The sequence below is a fragment of the Pseudophryne corroboree genome, chromosome 3 (assembly GCF_028390025.1).
Source record: "Pseudophryne corroboree isolate aPseCor3 chromosome 3, aPseCor3.hap2, whole genome shotgun sequence".
Lineage (NCBI taxonomy): Eukaryota > Metazoa > Chordata > Amphibia > Anura > Myobatrachidae > Pseudophryne > Pseudophryne corroboree.
Window position 1 is genome coordinate 505,594,238 of NC_086446.1, and position 19,116 is coordinate 505,613,353.

Below are 19,116 nucleotides of genomic sequence, written 5' to 3' on the forward strand. Positions count from 1 at the left end.
ACTCCCAGAAAACGGTCAGTTGCCACCCACAAACACTTTCCTCCTGTCAATCTCCTTGCGAACGCCAGTGCAAATGGATCCTTCGCACAAACCTATCGCTGAGCGGCGATCCGCTTTGTACCCGTGTGGCACGCCTGTGAATTGTGGTGCATACGCATGGGCAGTTTAGACCTGATCGCCCGCTGTACGAAAACGCAGCCTAGCGATCTGTGGCAGATATAACATTTGAAGAGAGAGTTAGATTTGGGTGGGTTATTTTGTTTCTGTGCAGAGTAAATACTGGCTGCTTAATGGGCCCTACACACTGGCAGATAACACTGAACGATATGAACGTTTAGCTCGTTCATATCGTTCAGTGTGTAGGCACCAACAATGAACGATGGGCGACCCCGCGCTCGTTCATCGTTGGTGCCCCGTTGCTTATGCATGCAGACCAATATGAACAATCTCGTCCATATTAGCATGCACTGCTATGGTGCCGGGTGATAGGTGGAGTAAAGAAACTTCACTCCCCCATCACCTCCCTCCCCGCCGCCGGGTGCCGTGTGTGTAGGGCCCATTAATTTTACACTGCAATTTAGATTTCAGTTTGAAAACACCCCACCCAAATCTAACTCTCTCTGCACATGTTATATCTACCCCCCAAGCCCCCTCCCTCCCGCAGTGCACATGGGGCCTAATTCAGAGTTGATCGCAGCAGCAAATTTGTTGGCATTTGAGCAAAAGCATGTGCACTGGCAGGGGAGGGGGAGGGGGGCAGATATAACGTGCAGAGAGAGTTAGATTTGGGTGTGGTGTGTTCAAACTGAAATCTAAATTGCAGTGTAGAAATAAGCAGCCAGTGTTTACCCTGCACAGAAACAATATAACCCACCCAAATCTAACTCTCTCTGCACATGTTATATCTGCCTCCCCTGCAGTGCACATGGTTTTGCACAAGTGCTAACAAATTTGCCGCTACGATCAGGTATGAATTACCCCATATACTTGAAAAAGAACCATACCTCCCAACGTGGGGCCTAATTCAGACCTGATCGCAGCAGCAAAATTGTTCTCTAATGGGCAAAACCATATGCACTGGAGGGGGGGGGGAGGGTGCAGATATAACACGTGCAGAGAGAGTTAGATTTGGGTGGGTTATTTTGTTCTGTGCAGGGTAAACACTGGCTGCTTATTTTTACACTGCAATTTAGATTTCAGTTTGAACACACCCCACCCAAATCTAACTCTCTCTGCACGTTATATTTGCCCCACCTGCAGTGCACATGGTTCTGCCCATTAGAGAACAATTTTGCTGCTGCAGTCATGTCTGAATTAGGCCCTTGACCCTCTCCAGGAGGGACAGAATGCTCTGCTACTGGGCTTCTCTCTTAATTTATGATTGCCATCACCTGTGCTGAAACACAACTCTTATCCACTAACCCAGTGGTTCTCAAACTCGGTCCTCAGGACCTCACACAGTGCATGTTTTGCAGGTAACCCAGCAAGTGCACAGGTGTATTAATTACTCACTGACACATTTTAAAAGGTCCACAGGTGGAGCTAATTATTTCACTTGTGATTCTGTGAGGAGACCTGCAAAACATGCATCGTGTGGGGACCTGAGGACCGAGTTTGAGAACCTGTGCACTAACCCATAGGTTCTCAAACTCGGTCCTCAGGACCGCACACAGTGCATGTTTTGCAGGTAACCCAGCAGGTGCACAGGTGTATTAATTACTCACTGACACATTTTAAAAGGTGGTCCACATGTGGAGCTAATTATTTAACTTGTGATTCTGCGAGGAGACCTGCAAAATATGCACTGTGTGGGGTCCTGAGGACCGAGTTTGAGAACCTGTGCACTAACCTGTTCAAAACAGGTGGCGGCAATCATAAATGAAGAGAAAAATCCAGAAGCAGAGCAAGGGTCATGTTGGGAGGTATGAGGAACTGTAATGGGCTCTGCAAAACTAGATCTTTTTTTAAACTTCACTGTGCCTCATTTTGCAGAGATGTGTCTACTATATTTAGGGAACACCCTCACTCCACCCAACTTTTCTGCAAATCCAATGCACTTTGGGTGGAAATCTAGGTACACCTGCACAAATGATGGCTCATTGTAAACGAGGTTGTAAATCAACAGAAAGGACAGTCTATGGGAGAAATACAGGTCATTTATTAAGTGGAATGGTGTGTGGCAGCTTCATTTGAGCATTCAATCTAACGTAATAAGTGATTCCATGTGAAGACTAGTACTGTGGTTGCTATATGCATGCATAGTAGCAGAAGTAATTTTGTAGTATGCACTAATATACATAAGAGCACAAACTATAAATTCACAGGAAGCAGTGACATTAGGAAATAGATTTGTGAGTCTATAATTATAAGAAAACAGCCTATCAGTTCACTAGTATTGAGGCACCTCATAGTTACTCATGAGGCACTAAGTCCTAATTGAAAGATGAACCTTCCGTCTCAAAAAAATAAATACTGTGATTTTTTGTTTGTTTAGCAAATAGACCTTAGTTTATTTAAATAAGAAAATAACACCACTTCTCTCTCGTGTGTGTGTGTGTGTGTGTGTGTGTGTGTGTGTTTGTAGACTAGCATGGTTAGATATATTAGGAGATGAAAACTGTACTCCAGACAGTCACAGCATCCTTACTGTCACACCTCACATGCAGACAGATAGCCCAAACTTTCCTTTCTCTTCAAGGGAATGTTGCAAAATCTTTTCTCTAAGTTATTTTAACGATAGTTGTTGACAGATTTGTGTCCATTGCTGAGGAGTGAGTAAAGGCTTGGAAGATCGTCCTCTCCTATAGGGCCATTTACACTATGTCTCTCAACCTGTCTTCATATTTGCGCAGTACTAAACTTTACTGTGATTACAGAAGAGATGCTTTGTAGTTACATATCTCCCTGAGACATGGAGATAAAGGGAAGGTCTGTGGCAAGTGCTCAACGTTACACATACAGGTGGATGAGGGGATATCACAGACCCTTGATAGAGAAATTCCTGCCGCTGGTTGGCTACCAACAGATAAGCAAACAAGTGCAGTTTCTGCTAGATTGTACACTTAAATTAGTGCTGGCCACTGACCAACCTGCTGACATGATAGCATGATGAGTTTTAAAATTGAATAATAAAGATTGCCTATGCACAGTCAGTGGGACTTACCTTCACAGTGGCACGGATACCCACTGTGTTTTAGAGAATACATTTGGATGCATGTTTGTTAAACCCACTTTGAAATGCGGACCTATAGGAAATACTGAACGGTATTCAATCCATGAAAATACTGCACTATGCGTGTAAAGTTCCTCATTGTAAATGAATTGCCTCATAAAATGGCAATAGGCAAAGCGATTGGTACAGGCCCATTGCCAAGCTTTTGATGTTTATTTAAATATGCGTGAGGCTGCAATTCTGCCAGTATGTCATTCTGCAATCCTATTGTCAGTATGTCCATTGTTTGTAATAGTGCCTCTAGTGGCTAGTTCAGGGTGACTCTTGTGGTAGAAAAACAGCTTTTATCTGCTGTTAGTCTGAGTTTGAAGTATAATATTGGTAGGTACTGAAAGAACAGACAAGCGCAATGGTTGGTGGAACACACACATAATAATGGATATGAAAGCCTGCAGTCTGAAAGTACGATACAGATTTATGAAGGTCTGTCATGTACTCATGATGTACCGTCATATTTTATATTAACCTTTGCTAGTCCAAGAATAGCTATCTGTGGTGGGACCACATCCATCAGCACTTTGTGTCATCACAGCTCTTCTGTCCGTGTGTGTTTGTGTTGCTGCATATGTTTGTCTTTTTCATCTTACCTGATCTCCATCACAAGTTCACTCGCCCGCATCGTGTAGGATTAAGCAGCCTCATTATGAGGCAATGCCGTCTGTGACCACAGATCAGGTATGTGTTGACGTGGCATGGTAATTTTGTTTTTCTAGTTTTGAACAGAATGGATGAAGCTTTGAATATCTTTTTCTTTGTGTGCATCTCACACCTGTGAAATTTACTGTTTAAATATCTTAAGAGGTGGAAAAGGCATACCACAGTACTCACAACACACATTTGCGTACTAATACTATTGTATGCATTAACTGTGTGAAGCAAGGGTTAAAAAAAGAGTCTGGTTTTGATGTACATCACTCATGTGCCTTTTGTTGTTGTGTCTCCCTTGCAGTTTTTCGAGGTGCCATTTGATTCGAACATGAACAGGACAAAAAGCCGTCCCCTGGTGCGAGGACAGATCAGGTAAGAGCTGCACCTGCCTCAGTAATATGATGCACTCTCCTTTGTACCAGGATGAGTGTGTTTTCATAAGCATACATTATACAATAGTCACTCCAGCTGGAGAAGAACACCGTGGCCCTGATATTGAGTTTTTGACTCCGGGGACAATGTGCTACTGAAACATGCTGCTTTCACGTGCTAGTCTTTGAATCATGGGATCTAGAAAGCTTCAACACAGTGGTTGTATGAACATCACATATATGGCTGTGTTTCAGTCCACAATCTTACTACATTATTGAGTCCTACCATCCCTGCACTGTACTGCCTCCTGATTGGGTACATGTTGTTCTTTCCCCACCAACTCCCCATAACTGAAAACACACAGATGAACAGGTGTGCAAAGGCACAAAAAGGGTGTGCTGACCCTAGTAACAGACCTTAAAGACAAGATAGGTTTAATATATCTGCTCCCTGGTAATGATGTTACACACAGGCATCTGTAGGGGTTCTGTTAATCTGTTTGTGTTTAATTATCCATGATGCTCCAAATCTGGCCTGGCCAACCTGTGGCTCTCCAGCTGTTATGAAACTACAAATCCCAGCATGCCCTATCACAGTTTTGTTATTAGGGAATGCTAAAACTGTGGCAGGGCAGGCAAGGCATGCTCCAAATGGGAGAAATACTTACAGCAATGCATACACTGTACATTGTCTATGCAGAAAAATACCTGACCACCACCAGTCCCTCAGACGCTTTTGCTGGATGTATTGAGGTTTTCGTGAGGACGAGTGGGACACTAGCACAGTTTTGGCAGACAGGCCCATAAAAGCACTCAGTGTACAGCTGGCAGGAGGCTGGAAAATAACTGCCAAGTATAGGATGATCAGTGCCACATAGCTTGGGTGGTCGATGACTGAGGCATGGATATGCATTAATGTTTCTCTGCACACAGCTCTAATATGTGGGTTTTCTTTGACTGTCCTATAATAATCCAAATTATGAAATAGTCTGTAACACTTTGAGGAAATTCTATAGAAGAGTAACAGTGATACTTGCTTGCACTATGCATTCTAGAATGCTATAGCACCATTTTATTTGAGTATTTTTTGCTAATGAGCAAAAAGGACATGGATTAATTAACTTGGTGAATGATGGGATTTGTTTGTCTTAATACTTCCACAATGACTAGTTATTGTTTAATTTTTCCACCTTCAACTATCTCTCCTCATTCCAACCGTATCACACCACCAGTAGCTGCAAAGAAATGCCAGCCACCCGAGGGTGCTTTAGTATTGGCGGCTGATAATGCTGCTCCCTTCAAATAGCTGCTTGTACTTTCCCACCAGCAGCTTCAGTTGTAATTCTGCTGCCTTATATCTCCAAGTGGTCCCCACATGTGATCTCAATGTATAGTGCTCGTAGTATCGCAGTGCTTTCACAATAAATGATGATGATATTATTATTATTATTATTATCAAGAATGAAAAAAAATAAACATCACACTTAAACATCCCTTTTTATAGAATAAACATCATGTAGTGATTTTTAATGTAGAAAAGTCAAGTCAAGAGACCACAGACTATAAACACATAAAAAAATTTTTTTTTGCACTTTTATATAAAGTATTTCTCTAACGTCCTAGTGGATGCTGGGGACTCCGTCAGGACCATGGAGAATAGCGGCTCCGCAGGAGACAGGGCACAAAAGCAAGCTTTTAGGATCACATGGTGTGTACTGGCTCCTCCCCCTATGACCCTCCTCCAAGCCTCAGTTAGGTTTTTGTGCCCGTCCGAGCAGGGTGCAATCTAGGTGGCTCTCCTAAAGAGCTGCTTAGAAAAAGTTTTTAGGTTTATTATTTTCAGTGAGTCCTGCTGGCAACAGGCTCACTGCATCGAGGGACTTAGGGGAGAGATTTTCAACTCACCTGCGTGCAGGATGGATTGGAGTCTTAGGCTACTGGACATAGCTTCAGAGGGAGTCGGAACACAGGTCACCCTGGGGTTCGTCCCGGAGCCGCGCCGCCGATCCCCCTTACAGATGCTGAAGATCGAGGGTCCGGAAACAGGCGGCAGAAGGCTCTTCAGCCTTCATGAAGGTAGCGCACAGCACTGCAGCTGTGCGCCATTGTTGCTACACACTTCACACTGAACGGTCACGGAGGGTGCAGGGCGCTGCTGGGGGCGCCCTGGGCAGCAATATTTAATACCTTTGATGGCAAAGAATACATCACATATAGCCATTGAGGCTATATGTATGTATTTAACCCAGGCCAGATATCTCAAAACCCGGGAGAAAAGCCCGCCGAAAAGGGGGCGGGGCTTATTCTCCTCAGCACACAGCGCCATTTTCCTGCTCAGCTCCGCTGTGAGGAAGGCTCCCAGGACTCTCCCCTGCACTGCACTACAGAAACAGGGTAACAAAGAGAAGGGGGGCATATTTTGGCGATATTTATATATTTAAAGCGCATATAACAAAAACAACACCTTTTAGGGTTGTTTATATACATTTTATAGCGCTTTTGGTGTGTGCTGGCAAACTCTCCCTCTGTCTCCCCAAAGGGCTAGTGGGGTCCTGTCTTCGATAAGAGCATTCCCTGTGTGTCTGCTGTGTGTCGGTACGTGTGTGTCGACATGTATGAGGACGATGTTGGTGTGGAGGCGGAGCAATTGCCGGTAATGGTGATGTCACCCCCTAGGGAGTCGACACCGGAATGGATGGCTTTAATTATGGAATTACGTGATAATGTTAGTACATTACAAAAGTCAGTTGACGAAATGAGACGGCCGGAAAACCAGTTAGTACCTGCTCAGGCGTCTCAGACACCGTCAGGGGCTGTAAAACATCCCTTACCTCAGTCAGTCGACACAGGTACCGACACAGATGAATCTAGTGTCGACGGTGAAGAAACAAACGTATTTTCCAATAGGGCCACACGTTATATGATCACGGCAATGAAGGAGGCTTTGCAGATCTCTGATACTGCAGGTACCTCAAAAAGGGGTATTATGTGGGGGGTGAAAAAACTACCTGTAGCTTTTCCAGAATCAGAGGAATTGAATGACGTGTGTGATGAAGCGTGGGTTAACCCAGATAGAAAACTGCTAATTTCTAAGAAGTTATTGGCATTATACCCTTTCCCACCAGAGGTTAGGGCGCGCTGGGAAACACCCCCTAGGGTGGATAAAGCGCTCACACGTTTATCAAAACAAGTGGCGTTGCCGCCTCCAGATACGGCCGCCCTCAAGGATCCAGCAGATAGGAGGCTGGAAACTACCCTGAAGAGTATATACACGCATACTGGTGTTATACTCCGACCAGCAATAGCCTCAGCCTGGATGTGCAGTGCTGGGGTAGTGTGGTTGGATTCCCTGACTGAAAATATTGATACCCTGGATAGGGACAGTATTTTATTGACTCTAGAGCAATTAAAGGATGCGTTTCTTTATATGCGAGATGCTCAGAGGGATGTTTGCACTCTGGCATCGAGAGTAAGTGCGATGTCCATATCTGCCAGAAGAAGTTTATGGACGCGACAGTGGTCAGGTGATGCGGATTCCAAAAGGCATATGGAAGTATTGCCATATAAAGGAGAGGAATTATTTGGGGTTGGTCTATCGGATCTGGTGGCCACGGCAACTGCCGGCAAATCCACTTTTTTACCTCAGACCCCCTCCCAACAGAAAAAGACACCGTCTTTTCAGCCGCAGTCCTTTCGCTCCTATAAAAACAAGCGGGCAAAAGGACAGTCTTATCTGCCACGAGGCAGAGGAAAGGGTAAGAGAGGGCAGCAAGCAGCCCCTGCCCAGGACCAGAAGCCCGCCCCGGGTTCTACAAAGCCATCAGCATGACGCTGGGGCTTTACAAGCGGACTCAGGAGCGGTGGGGGGTCGACTAAAGATTTTCAGCAATCAGTGGGCTCGCTCACAGGTGGACCCGTGGATCCTGCAGATAGTATCTCAGGGTTACATGTTGGAATTCGAAAGATCTCCCCCTCGCCGTTTCCTAAAGTCTGCTTTACCAACGTCTCCCTCAGAAAGGGCGACGGTATTGGAAGCCATTCACAAGCTGTATTCTCAGCAGGTGATAGTCAAGGTACCCCTCCTACAACAGGGAAAGGGGTATTATTCCACACTATTTGTGGTACCGAAGCCGGACGGTTCGGTAAGACCTATTCTAAATCTGAAATCCTTGAACCTGTACATACAGAAATTCAAGTTCAAGATGGAGTCACTAAGAGCAGTGATAGCGAATCTGGAAGAAGGGGACTTCATGGTGTCCCTGGACATAAAAGATGCTTATCTGCATGTCCCAATTTACCCCTCACACCAAGGGTATCTCAGGTTCGTGATACAAGACTGTCATTATCAGTTTCAAACGCTGCCGTTTGGTTTGTCCACGGCACCTCGGGTCTTTACCAAGGTAATGACCGAAATGATGGTTCTTCTACGAAGAAAAGGCGTATTAATTATCCCTTACTTGGACGATCTCCTGATAAGGGCAAAGTCCAGAGAACAGCTGGAAGTCGGTGTAGCACTAACCCAAGTAGTGCTTCAACAACACGGGTGGATTCTGAATCTTCCAAAATCTCAATTGTCCCCGACAACACGTCTGCTGTTCCTGGGAATGATTCTGGACACGGTTCAGAAAAAGGTGTTTCTCCCGGAGGAGAAAGCAAGGGAGTTATCCGAACTTGTCAGGAACCTCCTAAAACCAGGAAATGTGTCAGTACATCAATGCACAAGAGTCCTGGGAAAGATGGTGGCTTCTTACGAAGCAATTCCATTCGGCAGATTCCATGCACGAATATTTCAGTGGGATCTGCTGGACAAATGGTCCGGATCGCATCTGCACATGCATCAGCGGATAACACTGTCACCAAGGACAAGGTTGTCTCTCCTGTGGTGGTTGCAGAGTGCCCATCTGTTATAGGGCCGCAGGTTCGGCATACAGGACTGGGTCCTGGTGACTACGGATGCCAGCCTACGGGGCTGGGTAGCAGTCACACAGGGAAGAAACTTCCAGGGTGTATGGTCAAACCTGGAGACGTCTCTTCACATAAATATACTAGAGCTAAGAGCGATCTACAATGCTCTAAGCTTGGCGAAACCGCTGCTTCAGGGTCAGCCGGTGTTGATCCAGTCGGACAACATCACGGCAGTCGCCCACGTAAACAGACAAGGCGGCACGAGAAGCAGAAGAGCAATGACAGAAGCTGCAAGGATTCTTCGCTGGGTGGAAAATCATGTCATAGCACTGTCAGCAGTGTTCATCCCGGGAGTGGACAACTGGGAAGCAGACTTCCTCAGCAGACACGACCTTCACCCGGGAGAGTGGGGACTTCATCCGGAAGTTTTCCACATGATTGTGAACCATTGGGAAAAACCAAAGGTGGACATGATGGCGTCTCGCCTCAACAAAAAACTGGACAGATATTGCGCCAGGTCAAGAGACCCTCAGGCAATAGCTGTGGACGCTCTGGTAACACCGTGGGTGTACCAGTCAGTGTATGTGTTTCCTCCTCTGCCTCTCATACCAAAGGTACTGAGAATTATACGGAAAAGGGGAGTAAGAACAATACTAGTGGCTCCGGATTGGCCAAGAAGAACTTGGTATCCGGAACTTCAAGAGATGCTCACGGAAGATCCGTGGCCTCTACCTCTAAGAAGGGATCTGCTTCAGCAGGGACCTTGTATGTTCCAAGACTTACCGCGACTGCGTTTGACGGCATGGCGGTTGAACGCCGGATTCTAAAAGAAAAGGGCATTCCAGAGGAAGTTATTCCTATCTTGATTAAAGCTAGGAAGGAAGTGACCGCACAACATTATCACCGCATTTGGAGAAAATATGTTGCGTGGTGTGAGGCCAAGAAGGCCCCAACGGAAGAATTGCAATTGGGTCGATTCCTACATTTCCTGCAGGCAGGATTGTCTATGGGCCTCAAATTGGGGTCTATTAAAGTTCAAATTTCGGCCTTATCAATCTTCTTCCAGAAAGAATTGGCTTCAGTGCCTGAAGTACAAACTTTTGTCAAGGGTGTACTACATATACAACCCCCAATTGTGCCTCCAGTGGCACCGTGGGATCTAAACGTAGTTTTGGAATTTCTCAAATCTCATTGGTTTGAGCCTCTCAAATCGGTAGATTTGAAGTATCTTACATGGAAAGTAACCATGCTATTGGCCCTGGCTTCAGCCAGGAGAGTTTCAGAGTTGGCGGCTTTATCGTACAAAAGCCCATATCTGATTTTCCATTCGGACAGGGCAGAACTGCGGACACGTCCTCATTTTCTCCCTAAGGTGGTTTCGGCTTTTCACTTGAACCAGCCTATTGTGGTGCCTGCGGCTACTAGCGACTTGGAGGACTCCAAGTTACTGGACGTTGTCAGAGCATTGAAAATATATATTTCAAGGACAGCTGGAGTCAGAAAATCTGACTCGTTGTTTATCTTGTATGCACCCAACAAGATGGGTGCTCCTGCGTCTAAGCAGACGATTGCTCGTTGGATCTGTAGCACAATTCAACTTGCACATTCTGTGGCAGGCCTGCCACAGCCTAAAACTGTAAAAGCCCACTCCACAAGGAAGGTGGGCTCATCTTGGGCGGCTGCCCGAGGGGTCTCGGCATTACAACTTTGCCGAGCAGCTACGTGGTCAGGGGAGAACACGTTTGTAAAATTTTACAAATTTGATACTCTGGCTAAAGAGGACTTGGAGTTCTCTCATTCGGTGCTGCAGAGTCATCCGCACTCTCCCGCCCGTTTGGGAGCTTTGGTATAATCCCCATGGTCCTGACGGAGTCCCCAGCATCCACTAGGACGTTAGAGAAAATAAGAATTTACTTACCGATAATTCTATTTCTCGTAGTCCGTAGTGGATGCTGGGCGCCCATCCCAAGTGCGGATTGTCTGCATTACTTGTACATAGTTATTGTTACAAAAATCGGGTTATTATTGTTGTGAGCCATCTTTTTTAAGAGGCTACTTCTTTGTTATCATACTGTTAACTGGGTTCAGATCACAAGTTGTACGGTGTGATTGGTGTGGCTGGTATGAGTCTTACCCGGGATTCAAGATCCTTCCTTATTGTGTACGCTCGTCCGGGCACAGTACCTAACTGAGGCTTGGAGGAGGGTCATAGGGGGAGGAGCCAGTACACACCATGTGATCCTAAAAGCTTGCTTTTGTGCCCTGTCTCCTACGGAGCCGCTATTCCCCATGGTCCTGACGGAGTCCCCAGCATCCACTACGGACTACGAGAAATAGACTTATCGGTAAGTAAATTCTTATTTTTTCAGTGGACTGTGGTGTCAAATTGTATTTGCTCTAAGATATTTTTAACATGAGAACATCAGATACTTTTACATTTGTTGAATACCCCTTTCCCTAGAGACATACTATACAGATGTTCCTCACTTAACGATCAAGTTCTGTTCCTACAACTGGGTCGTTTAACAATCTAATAGGATAGCCTGTAAAAAAAATATCGATGAAACATTGGAAAAAAGTGCGAAAAACTGCCATTTTTCACACCTGATTGTTGTTTCACCTCTAATTGGATACCCCCTATATCTCTCTCTCCTATGGTCCCACACTATCTTTCGCTCTCTCTTCCTCCCCTTTGGCCCCACACTATTTCTCCCTCTCTTCTTTGCCCCACGCTGTCTGTCGTTCTGCTGTTGCCCCACACCATGTTTCTCTCTGCTATATGCCCACACCATCGCTTTCTATGTTATGGCCCACATTCTCTCTGCTATGGCTTCATACGTTTTCTCTGTCGCTCTGCAATGAGCCCATACTATTTGTCTCTTTACTAAGGCTCCATAATATTTATTTCTTCCTTAGCTATAGCCCCACTCTCTCTCCCGCCTTTGGCCCCACAATATTTCTATCTCTCATTCCTTTGGCCCCAAACTATCTATCCTGAGCTCTCTCTCTTTATTATGACCACACACACTCTCTCTCTCCCTTTGCTGTGTCCCCAGTGTCAGACTGTGGCATAAAGGTTCACAGGATGAATACAGTGGTAGGGGCTCACTACAGAGAGTTGGTGCTAAGCTGAACAGTTGTGGCCTGCCAATTGAAGGGGTGTGGCAGAGAGCATTGCAATGCCCGTCATATTATACAAAGAGCATTGCAGTGACCTTCATATATTTCAGGAAGCATTGCAATGCCTGCCATATAATACAGACAGCCACGCAGTAATCTCCATATAATACAGGGAGAATCGCAGTGACCACCATATAATACAGGGAGCATTACAGTGATTGCCATGAAATGCAGGGAGGAGATGAGGGGGCTGGGACTCGGAGTGATGGGGTGGGGTCTCAGGACGGGGAAGAGTACTTGGGCACCCACAGCTCATGTACTGCCAGCTGGTTCTGTAGAATGGAACCAGCTGGTACTAATGGATCAGTTCACCATCAGGGCCAGTTCCTCCTAGCTGTCCCCCTGTGTTCTGGCATAGCACGAACATGCTGTGCAGTTCCCCCGTCCCCTTACATCGTGGTATGCTAAGCCCAAAGAGGTGGAGCCTTGATGCAGTGGCACCCACTGGGGAATTACAGTTTTAAACAGTGCCTGTACAGCAGTTCTTAGGTGTCTTGTTTTGTTATGGAAATGGCTCTATGAGTGCCTGTTTTTATTTTATTATTTAAGAACTATGATATAATCAAAATATTAACACAGGAAATTTTAAGAGGGGGAAAAAGTGATATAGTCTAATTTATAGACATTTGCTTTCATTTTGTAAACTGTTATAGACAGTGAAGTGTAATCAGTTTCAACAGGCAAAGACAGTTAACTGTCCTCCAGTTTTCATAAATGTCTCTCAGAGTATGATCATTTATTATATGTCCACTAGCATAAATACTCACATGCTGTGCCTTCAGGACTTCTATAATATGGTATAAGTTACATGGCTGCGGTGGATTGTGTCAACGTTACAGATATTTCGCTATAAGATCAGTTTGGCATCAGCTGGAGAGTCAATGAACTCTACCCATCATCAGATTGTATCATTTAATGAGAGTGCTGCTATGGATTTTTTTATTTCTTTCTGGTAACTTTCCCTGCAGCGACAGCCAGAACTTAATTTCCATTTATTTCTATAAACATGACATTTCAATATTAGGAAATGGAAATAAAATTCTGGTTACATTGCTTGATACGTCGCCAGCGAGCATTGCTTCAACCCATCGTGTTCCAGTAATTAGTGTAGTGGACAATTTACAAGAAACACACATTTTTCCCCCTCCCTCGGGGGTATTTCTAAGCTGGTTCTGCGCCTTCCTTACTTTCGGTTCCAATCATTTCCAGAGGAAGTGAAGAGGAAAATGGCTGACACTCCTCCAGGCTACGTTCTGCATTACGTTTTTTGTTTTTTTGTAAACATACTCACTGCTTCAGTGGGCCTGCACCCTGTTTTCCTCATGTTAATTACAAAGAGTAGAAAACAGGACATATGTTACAAATTTCATCAAGATGAGATGTAGTGTTTTTTTGTTTTTTGTTTTTTTGTGTTGCCTTTATATTTGCAATCTGAATTTCTGCTGTGCTGTTCAGATGCTTTCTCATGAATTGTAAATGGGGCCTGTGCTTGCAAATATTTACCTCAGAACACCTGTTTCTATCCACACTGCAGATGTCTATACATGCCAATGTTATTTAACTTAAATATATTCTATATAGTATTACCAGACTTTCATAGGAAAACACTTGGAGGGGCGATTCAATTGTTTCACCCTGCGGCTGCCACTAGATAGTGCAGAACGGAGCAATTCAATTGTTGCTCTGTTTGGGCGTGAATAACTGCAGAGGGACACATTTCAGCTTGCAGCCTCCTGAGGTGAGTGCTGAAATGAGCGAAAAAAAGTTGCCACTTTTTGCACCCAAATTGATCTGTTCAATTGTTCCCCCTGTTGGGTATGTATGTCGCATGTGCGCACCCATTAGCAAAGCTGCTTAACCTGTCTAAAGTTTTAGTTGGGGCACCCCATCTACAGTGTTTTTGCGCATTTTAGCCTGAACCTCAGGAGGCTACGAGCTGAAATGTGTCCCCATGTGCATTTGCGCCCGAATGTAGCAACAATTGAATTGCTCCTTTGGGCGCCATCTAGTGGCAGCCAGGCGGGAAAAACAATTTAATAACTCGTTTATGGCTAAACCCGTCACTTCTGGTCACGCAGACATGACACTCATGTATGGGGAGTTGGGGGGTCTTTGGAATGAAATTGCTCTGATGGGCGCCCATTACGCTTGGGCACCCCAAAATTGTTGAATCGCTGCCGGATGACTATTGGGGTTTGGTTGACCCTGAGATAGGAGTGCTTTTCAAACTCAGGCCACCTTAATTTCATATTTGATGTTTTTATATATAGTGAAAACTAAGTACCACTAACATTAAAAATATTAAGAGAGTCTATGTTATTGACTATATTAAAAAACGAGCTGCTGACAAAGGCACCGTCCAAGGAGAAGCTGTTACAGTCCATCCTTCTCACGGCCCACCTGCTCAGGGAACACGGTTGGATCCTGAATCTTCCAAAATCAAATTTGGAACCAACCAGGAGGTTGTCCTTTCTGGGAATGATCCTCGACACAGAAGTGCAGAGGGTGTTTCTTCCAGAGGAAAAAGCGTTGGTGATACAAACAATGGTCCGGGATGTCCTGAAGTCAGCCAGGGTGTCAGTTCATCAGTGCATTCGCCTTCTGGGGAAAATGGTGGCCTCTTACAAGGCTCTACAGTATGGGAGGTTTCATGCTCGGTCCTTCCAACTGGATCTCCTGGACAAGTGGTCGGAATCCCATCTACATATGCACCAGAGGATACGTCTGTCACCAAAGGCCAGGATTTCACGCCTCTGGTGGTTTCAACTACCTCACCTTCTGGAGGGCTGCAGGTTCGGGATTCAGGACTGGATCCTTATAACTACGGATGCAAGTCTCCGAGGCTGGGGCGCGCAGTCTCTCAAGGGGAGACCTTCCAAGGAAGGTGGTCAAGTCTGGAAGCCGGCCTGCCGATAAACATTTTAGAACTAAGAGCCGCCTACAACGGTCTTCTCCAAGCGGCCAAACTACTGCAAATTACATGTGTGATTGTTTTAAATATGTATTGTTTGTTAGTCATTTTAACTTATGATAAGCATATCAGTTATATGTTTGTTGCTAATGGTGCCCATACATTAGGGTGTGCGATCCCCCGACCTGCCAGATGTGCCAATCTGCTGGCTGAATCAGCCGATTGGTGGCCATCTATGATCGGCTATCCGTCGGGGGATCGGGGAATTTAACCATGTTAAAAATGCCAGATTCCTCGATCACGACCGAAAATAGTCTAGATTGGGGGATTGGCTGTTTTAAACATATTTAATATTCCCTATACCCCGACGCAAGTTTCAAGGGAATGGGGGTATGAAAGGACCGGTAACATTTACTTCATAGACCAGAAAATAGTGCATCACTTACTATTGTACATGTTTTTTCCAAAACAGAAATATGAATTGCTATGTACTTCAAATATGATATTCATTTTTGGGGGGTTTTTTAGGGGGAGAGGGGTGTTTCACGTCCCACTTTGTTGTTATACTGTAGATATTGTCTCACTTTTAGGTCAGGCTGCTTAAAGGTTAAATGGTGATCTGTACATATGGGGTCATGATACTAGTAGGGTCAGTCAAAGTTCCTGCAGTTTCCCTCTCTAGTATGTCTGGTCTCTCTGTCCCCTCACTGTCCTCCATCCCTCCCTCAGTTTGTTATTGTTCAGTTTGTCACATATAATGACATCAATATATCAAGTAACTTGTCAACAGGTCATTTAAAGTTCCTGCAAGTGCCACAAGGCCTGAGTGATGACTGACAAATTCCCTTTAGACACTTATTTATCACTGGCAAGAGAATTGCTCTTGTGAGTGTTTTGTGCTTGTTACTAGGGATAAATGGAATTAGTAAAGTAAAATTATATATATTGAGAATAGAAGTGAGAAATTGTCATGATATGTCAAAATGAGTCATGGGTTTAAGGTCTTAAATTTGTAATTTCACAGTAGTTTGAATGTGTTTTTAATGTAAGAATAAAATAGGCAATACTTTAATATTTCTAGTTTTAAGGAGATTGAGTGAGAAAACAATGTTGCGATGCAGGGGTTGACATTTTTGTATGCCCAGAAAATACTTTCTGCTTTTATATGTAGCACACAAATACTAGGCAACATTATTTTTATATTGAGCAATGATGCATCAATATAATCTCTGTCCATCTTATAAATCCCCACCCCAACCGTACACAAAATATCTTCTATTTATCGATCTAGATCAGCCACAGCATTAAAAAGGTTGGGTACAGGATCGCTGAGAATGCTGGCAGTCAGAAGACCGACCTGGTATCCCGACGCCCATGATCCCAACAGTTATAGGGTATTATTTATTTTATTTATAAAAAGTATCTTATATAGCACAGCAAATTCTGTTGCGCTTTACAACTGGGTAAGTATCCTAACCTTCTCCCCTCCCTCCCTCTAACCCTCCTTTCCCACAGTCTAACCCTAACCTTCCCTCTTTCCCCCGCTGCCTAAACCTGATAGTTACGTTCGGGATTCCGGCACTGGTCTTTTGTCCGCCAGCATCCTGAGCACTGGGATGCCAACTACATCCCCATTAAAAGCACCTGCGTAATACTAATATTGTATAAAATACATAAAAATCACATCCACCGGCCGGTTTTTGGGTTATACATGCTCTATAATTGTTATATGCATTTCTGATTAAAACTGCAATAGAGCTATAAATGCAGAGCAATACCAGTTCCACAAGAAATGTAGCAGAAATGTTTCCTCTATGTGGCCCAATAGCCCTGCGCATCGCTATTGCCGGTGCTAGATTGAGCCTGCAGGCTGTTATGTGAAGTGAGCGGCCCCCTGTCCGCACCCCCCCCCCCCCTTAACTCAGCACATCACGCTGTGCTGAGAGGGGGTAGAGATGTGTGCTGAGCGGTCTGTGTTAAGGGGGGTACTCACGGAGCGATCGCTGCTTAAAATCTAAGCAATCTGACTAGATTGCTTAGATTTTAAGCACGATCGCTCCGTGTGTAGCCCCCTCAGCGATAGCGATGCGCAGCCCCGCGCATCGCTATCGCTGCTGCTAGATTGGCCTGCATGCAGGCCAATCTAGCGGGTCGCTCACTTCACCCGCTGGGTGAAGTGAGCGGCCCCCCCGTCTCCACCCGCACGCTCAGCACAGATCGCGCTGTGCTAAGCGCCGGGAGAGATGTGTGCTGAGCGGTTCGCTCAGCACACATCTCTCTGACATCGGCCAGTGAGTACTGGCCTTTACGATCGCTCAGCACACATCTCTCCCGTCAGTACCCCCCTTTATTGTCAATTCCCTTATATCCACCTGTTAACGACCTGTTGTTAGGTACTAAGCATGCTCAGTTTCTTTGTATATGCATCTTACACTTTAAGAAGGTGATGGAAGGTACTGAGTAAAGGGCGGTACACACGGAGAGAAAGATCCGTGCTCACATTCTAAGCAATCTGACGATAGATGTGCGCTGAGCGGGGGAGAGATGTGTGCTCAGCAGTCTGTGGTAGATCGCTCAGCACACATCTCCGAGTCCATCTCCCCGCGTGTACAGGGCTTTACACTCTTTCCTCTGATGAAGTTATGTGGTATATAGAAATCTGGACTTGTATGCTTTTATGTTTTGCTAATTCCCTGGATCTGCCTCTGGACTTTTTGGATTTGTCTCCAACATATTAGGAGTTACTTCTGGACAGTAGAGATTCAGATAAGCCAGATACCAATTGATGTTATGTATGCCATTATAATAATTTGTAGAAAAAATGCATTCCTTTTAAAAAATGCTACACTATGTTCCTCCTGTGTCTCCATTTTTGTTCTTTATTCCCATGAAGGGCATGGCATTATGATTTATATTAAATATATATAGATTTTATTTTGTAATACTGCACTTTCAAGCTCTTTTCATATTTTTCACAAACACATATACACGCTCACGTATATACAGTATGTGTATGAAAGATTTTTTTTTTTAGTCAGCAGAAAATACTAGCTTTTAAATTGGAGAATAAGGCACCTTTTGACCCATGTTGTAGTGAATGCTTTCAGAATGAATCCACAAGTCTAATATAGGATGTAATAATTGTAAAAAATATATATTTTTTTTTTCTTTTCCTAGTGAAATATATATTTCTGACAGGTCACCTTTCGCTTCTAGTATATTGAAGTTGGCTGAAGATTATAAAGGGAGAGGGGAAAAAGCAGCTAACGTAGAAAATAAAAGCAGGTTCTATATATTTTATTTGTGACATGTCATATACCTTGTAAGAGTGGGGGCTCTTGTGCTTTTAAATGTCAAGGTTTTCCATGAGGCGGCTGTGGGCAGATTGGAGGGAGAGAGACGGCAGTCTTAGGAAGGCTTCATCTAGCTAAATAGTGTTACTAGGTAGCTACTTGTAGACAGGGAGAGTCTAAGCTTTTGGCTGCTTCTTCCTTAGTTAAAAAAACAAAACGTATATAATATAAGGAATACATATGATATGCCGACTGTCCGTATACCTACAGTGGCATCCCGTCTTCCGGAATCCAGGCAGCGAGTCCGCTTGCAGGTTCGCTTTGCTCACCATGCTTCAGGCCAAGTGACTTGCTGTGCTTGCCACAGGTTATATTCCCACTCAGTTGGTGGCGTGGACCAACCAAGTGGGAATATGAGGAGGTGGTTGGGATTCTGGGGATAGGTATTCCGGCGTCAGTCTCCTTAACGCCAGGATCCCGACAGCCGGAATTGTAACTGCATCCCCAATATACAGCGTGTAATAGATTTAGGGGCAGATTTATTAAGCTCGGTGAAGTGATAAAGTGGAAGGAGAT

General features: G+C 44.7%; 1 protein-coding gene across 2 annotated transcripts in view; it reads left to right on the forward strand.

The window, feature by feature from the left end:
• Window positions 1-19,116, forward strand: part of LOC135056166 (protoheme IX farnesyltransferase, mitochondrial) — a 316,437-nt gene that overhangs the window by 242,583 nt on the left and 54,738 nt on the right. For both annotated transcript variants that reach the window (XM_063961020.1, XM_063961019.1), the window contains exon 5: window positions 4,182-4,252. In XM_063961020.1, the coding sequence (XP_063817090.1) occupies window positions 4,182-4,252 (71 nt within the window). The remainder of the gene's footprint in view (window positions 1-4,181; window positions 4,253-19,116) is intronic.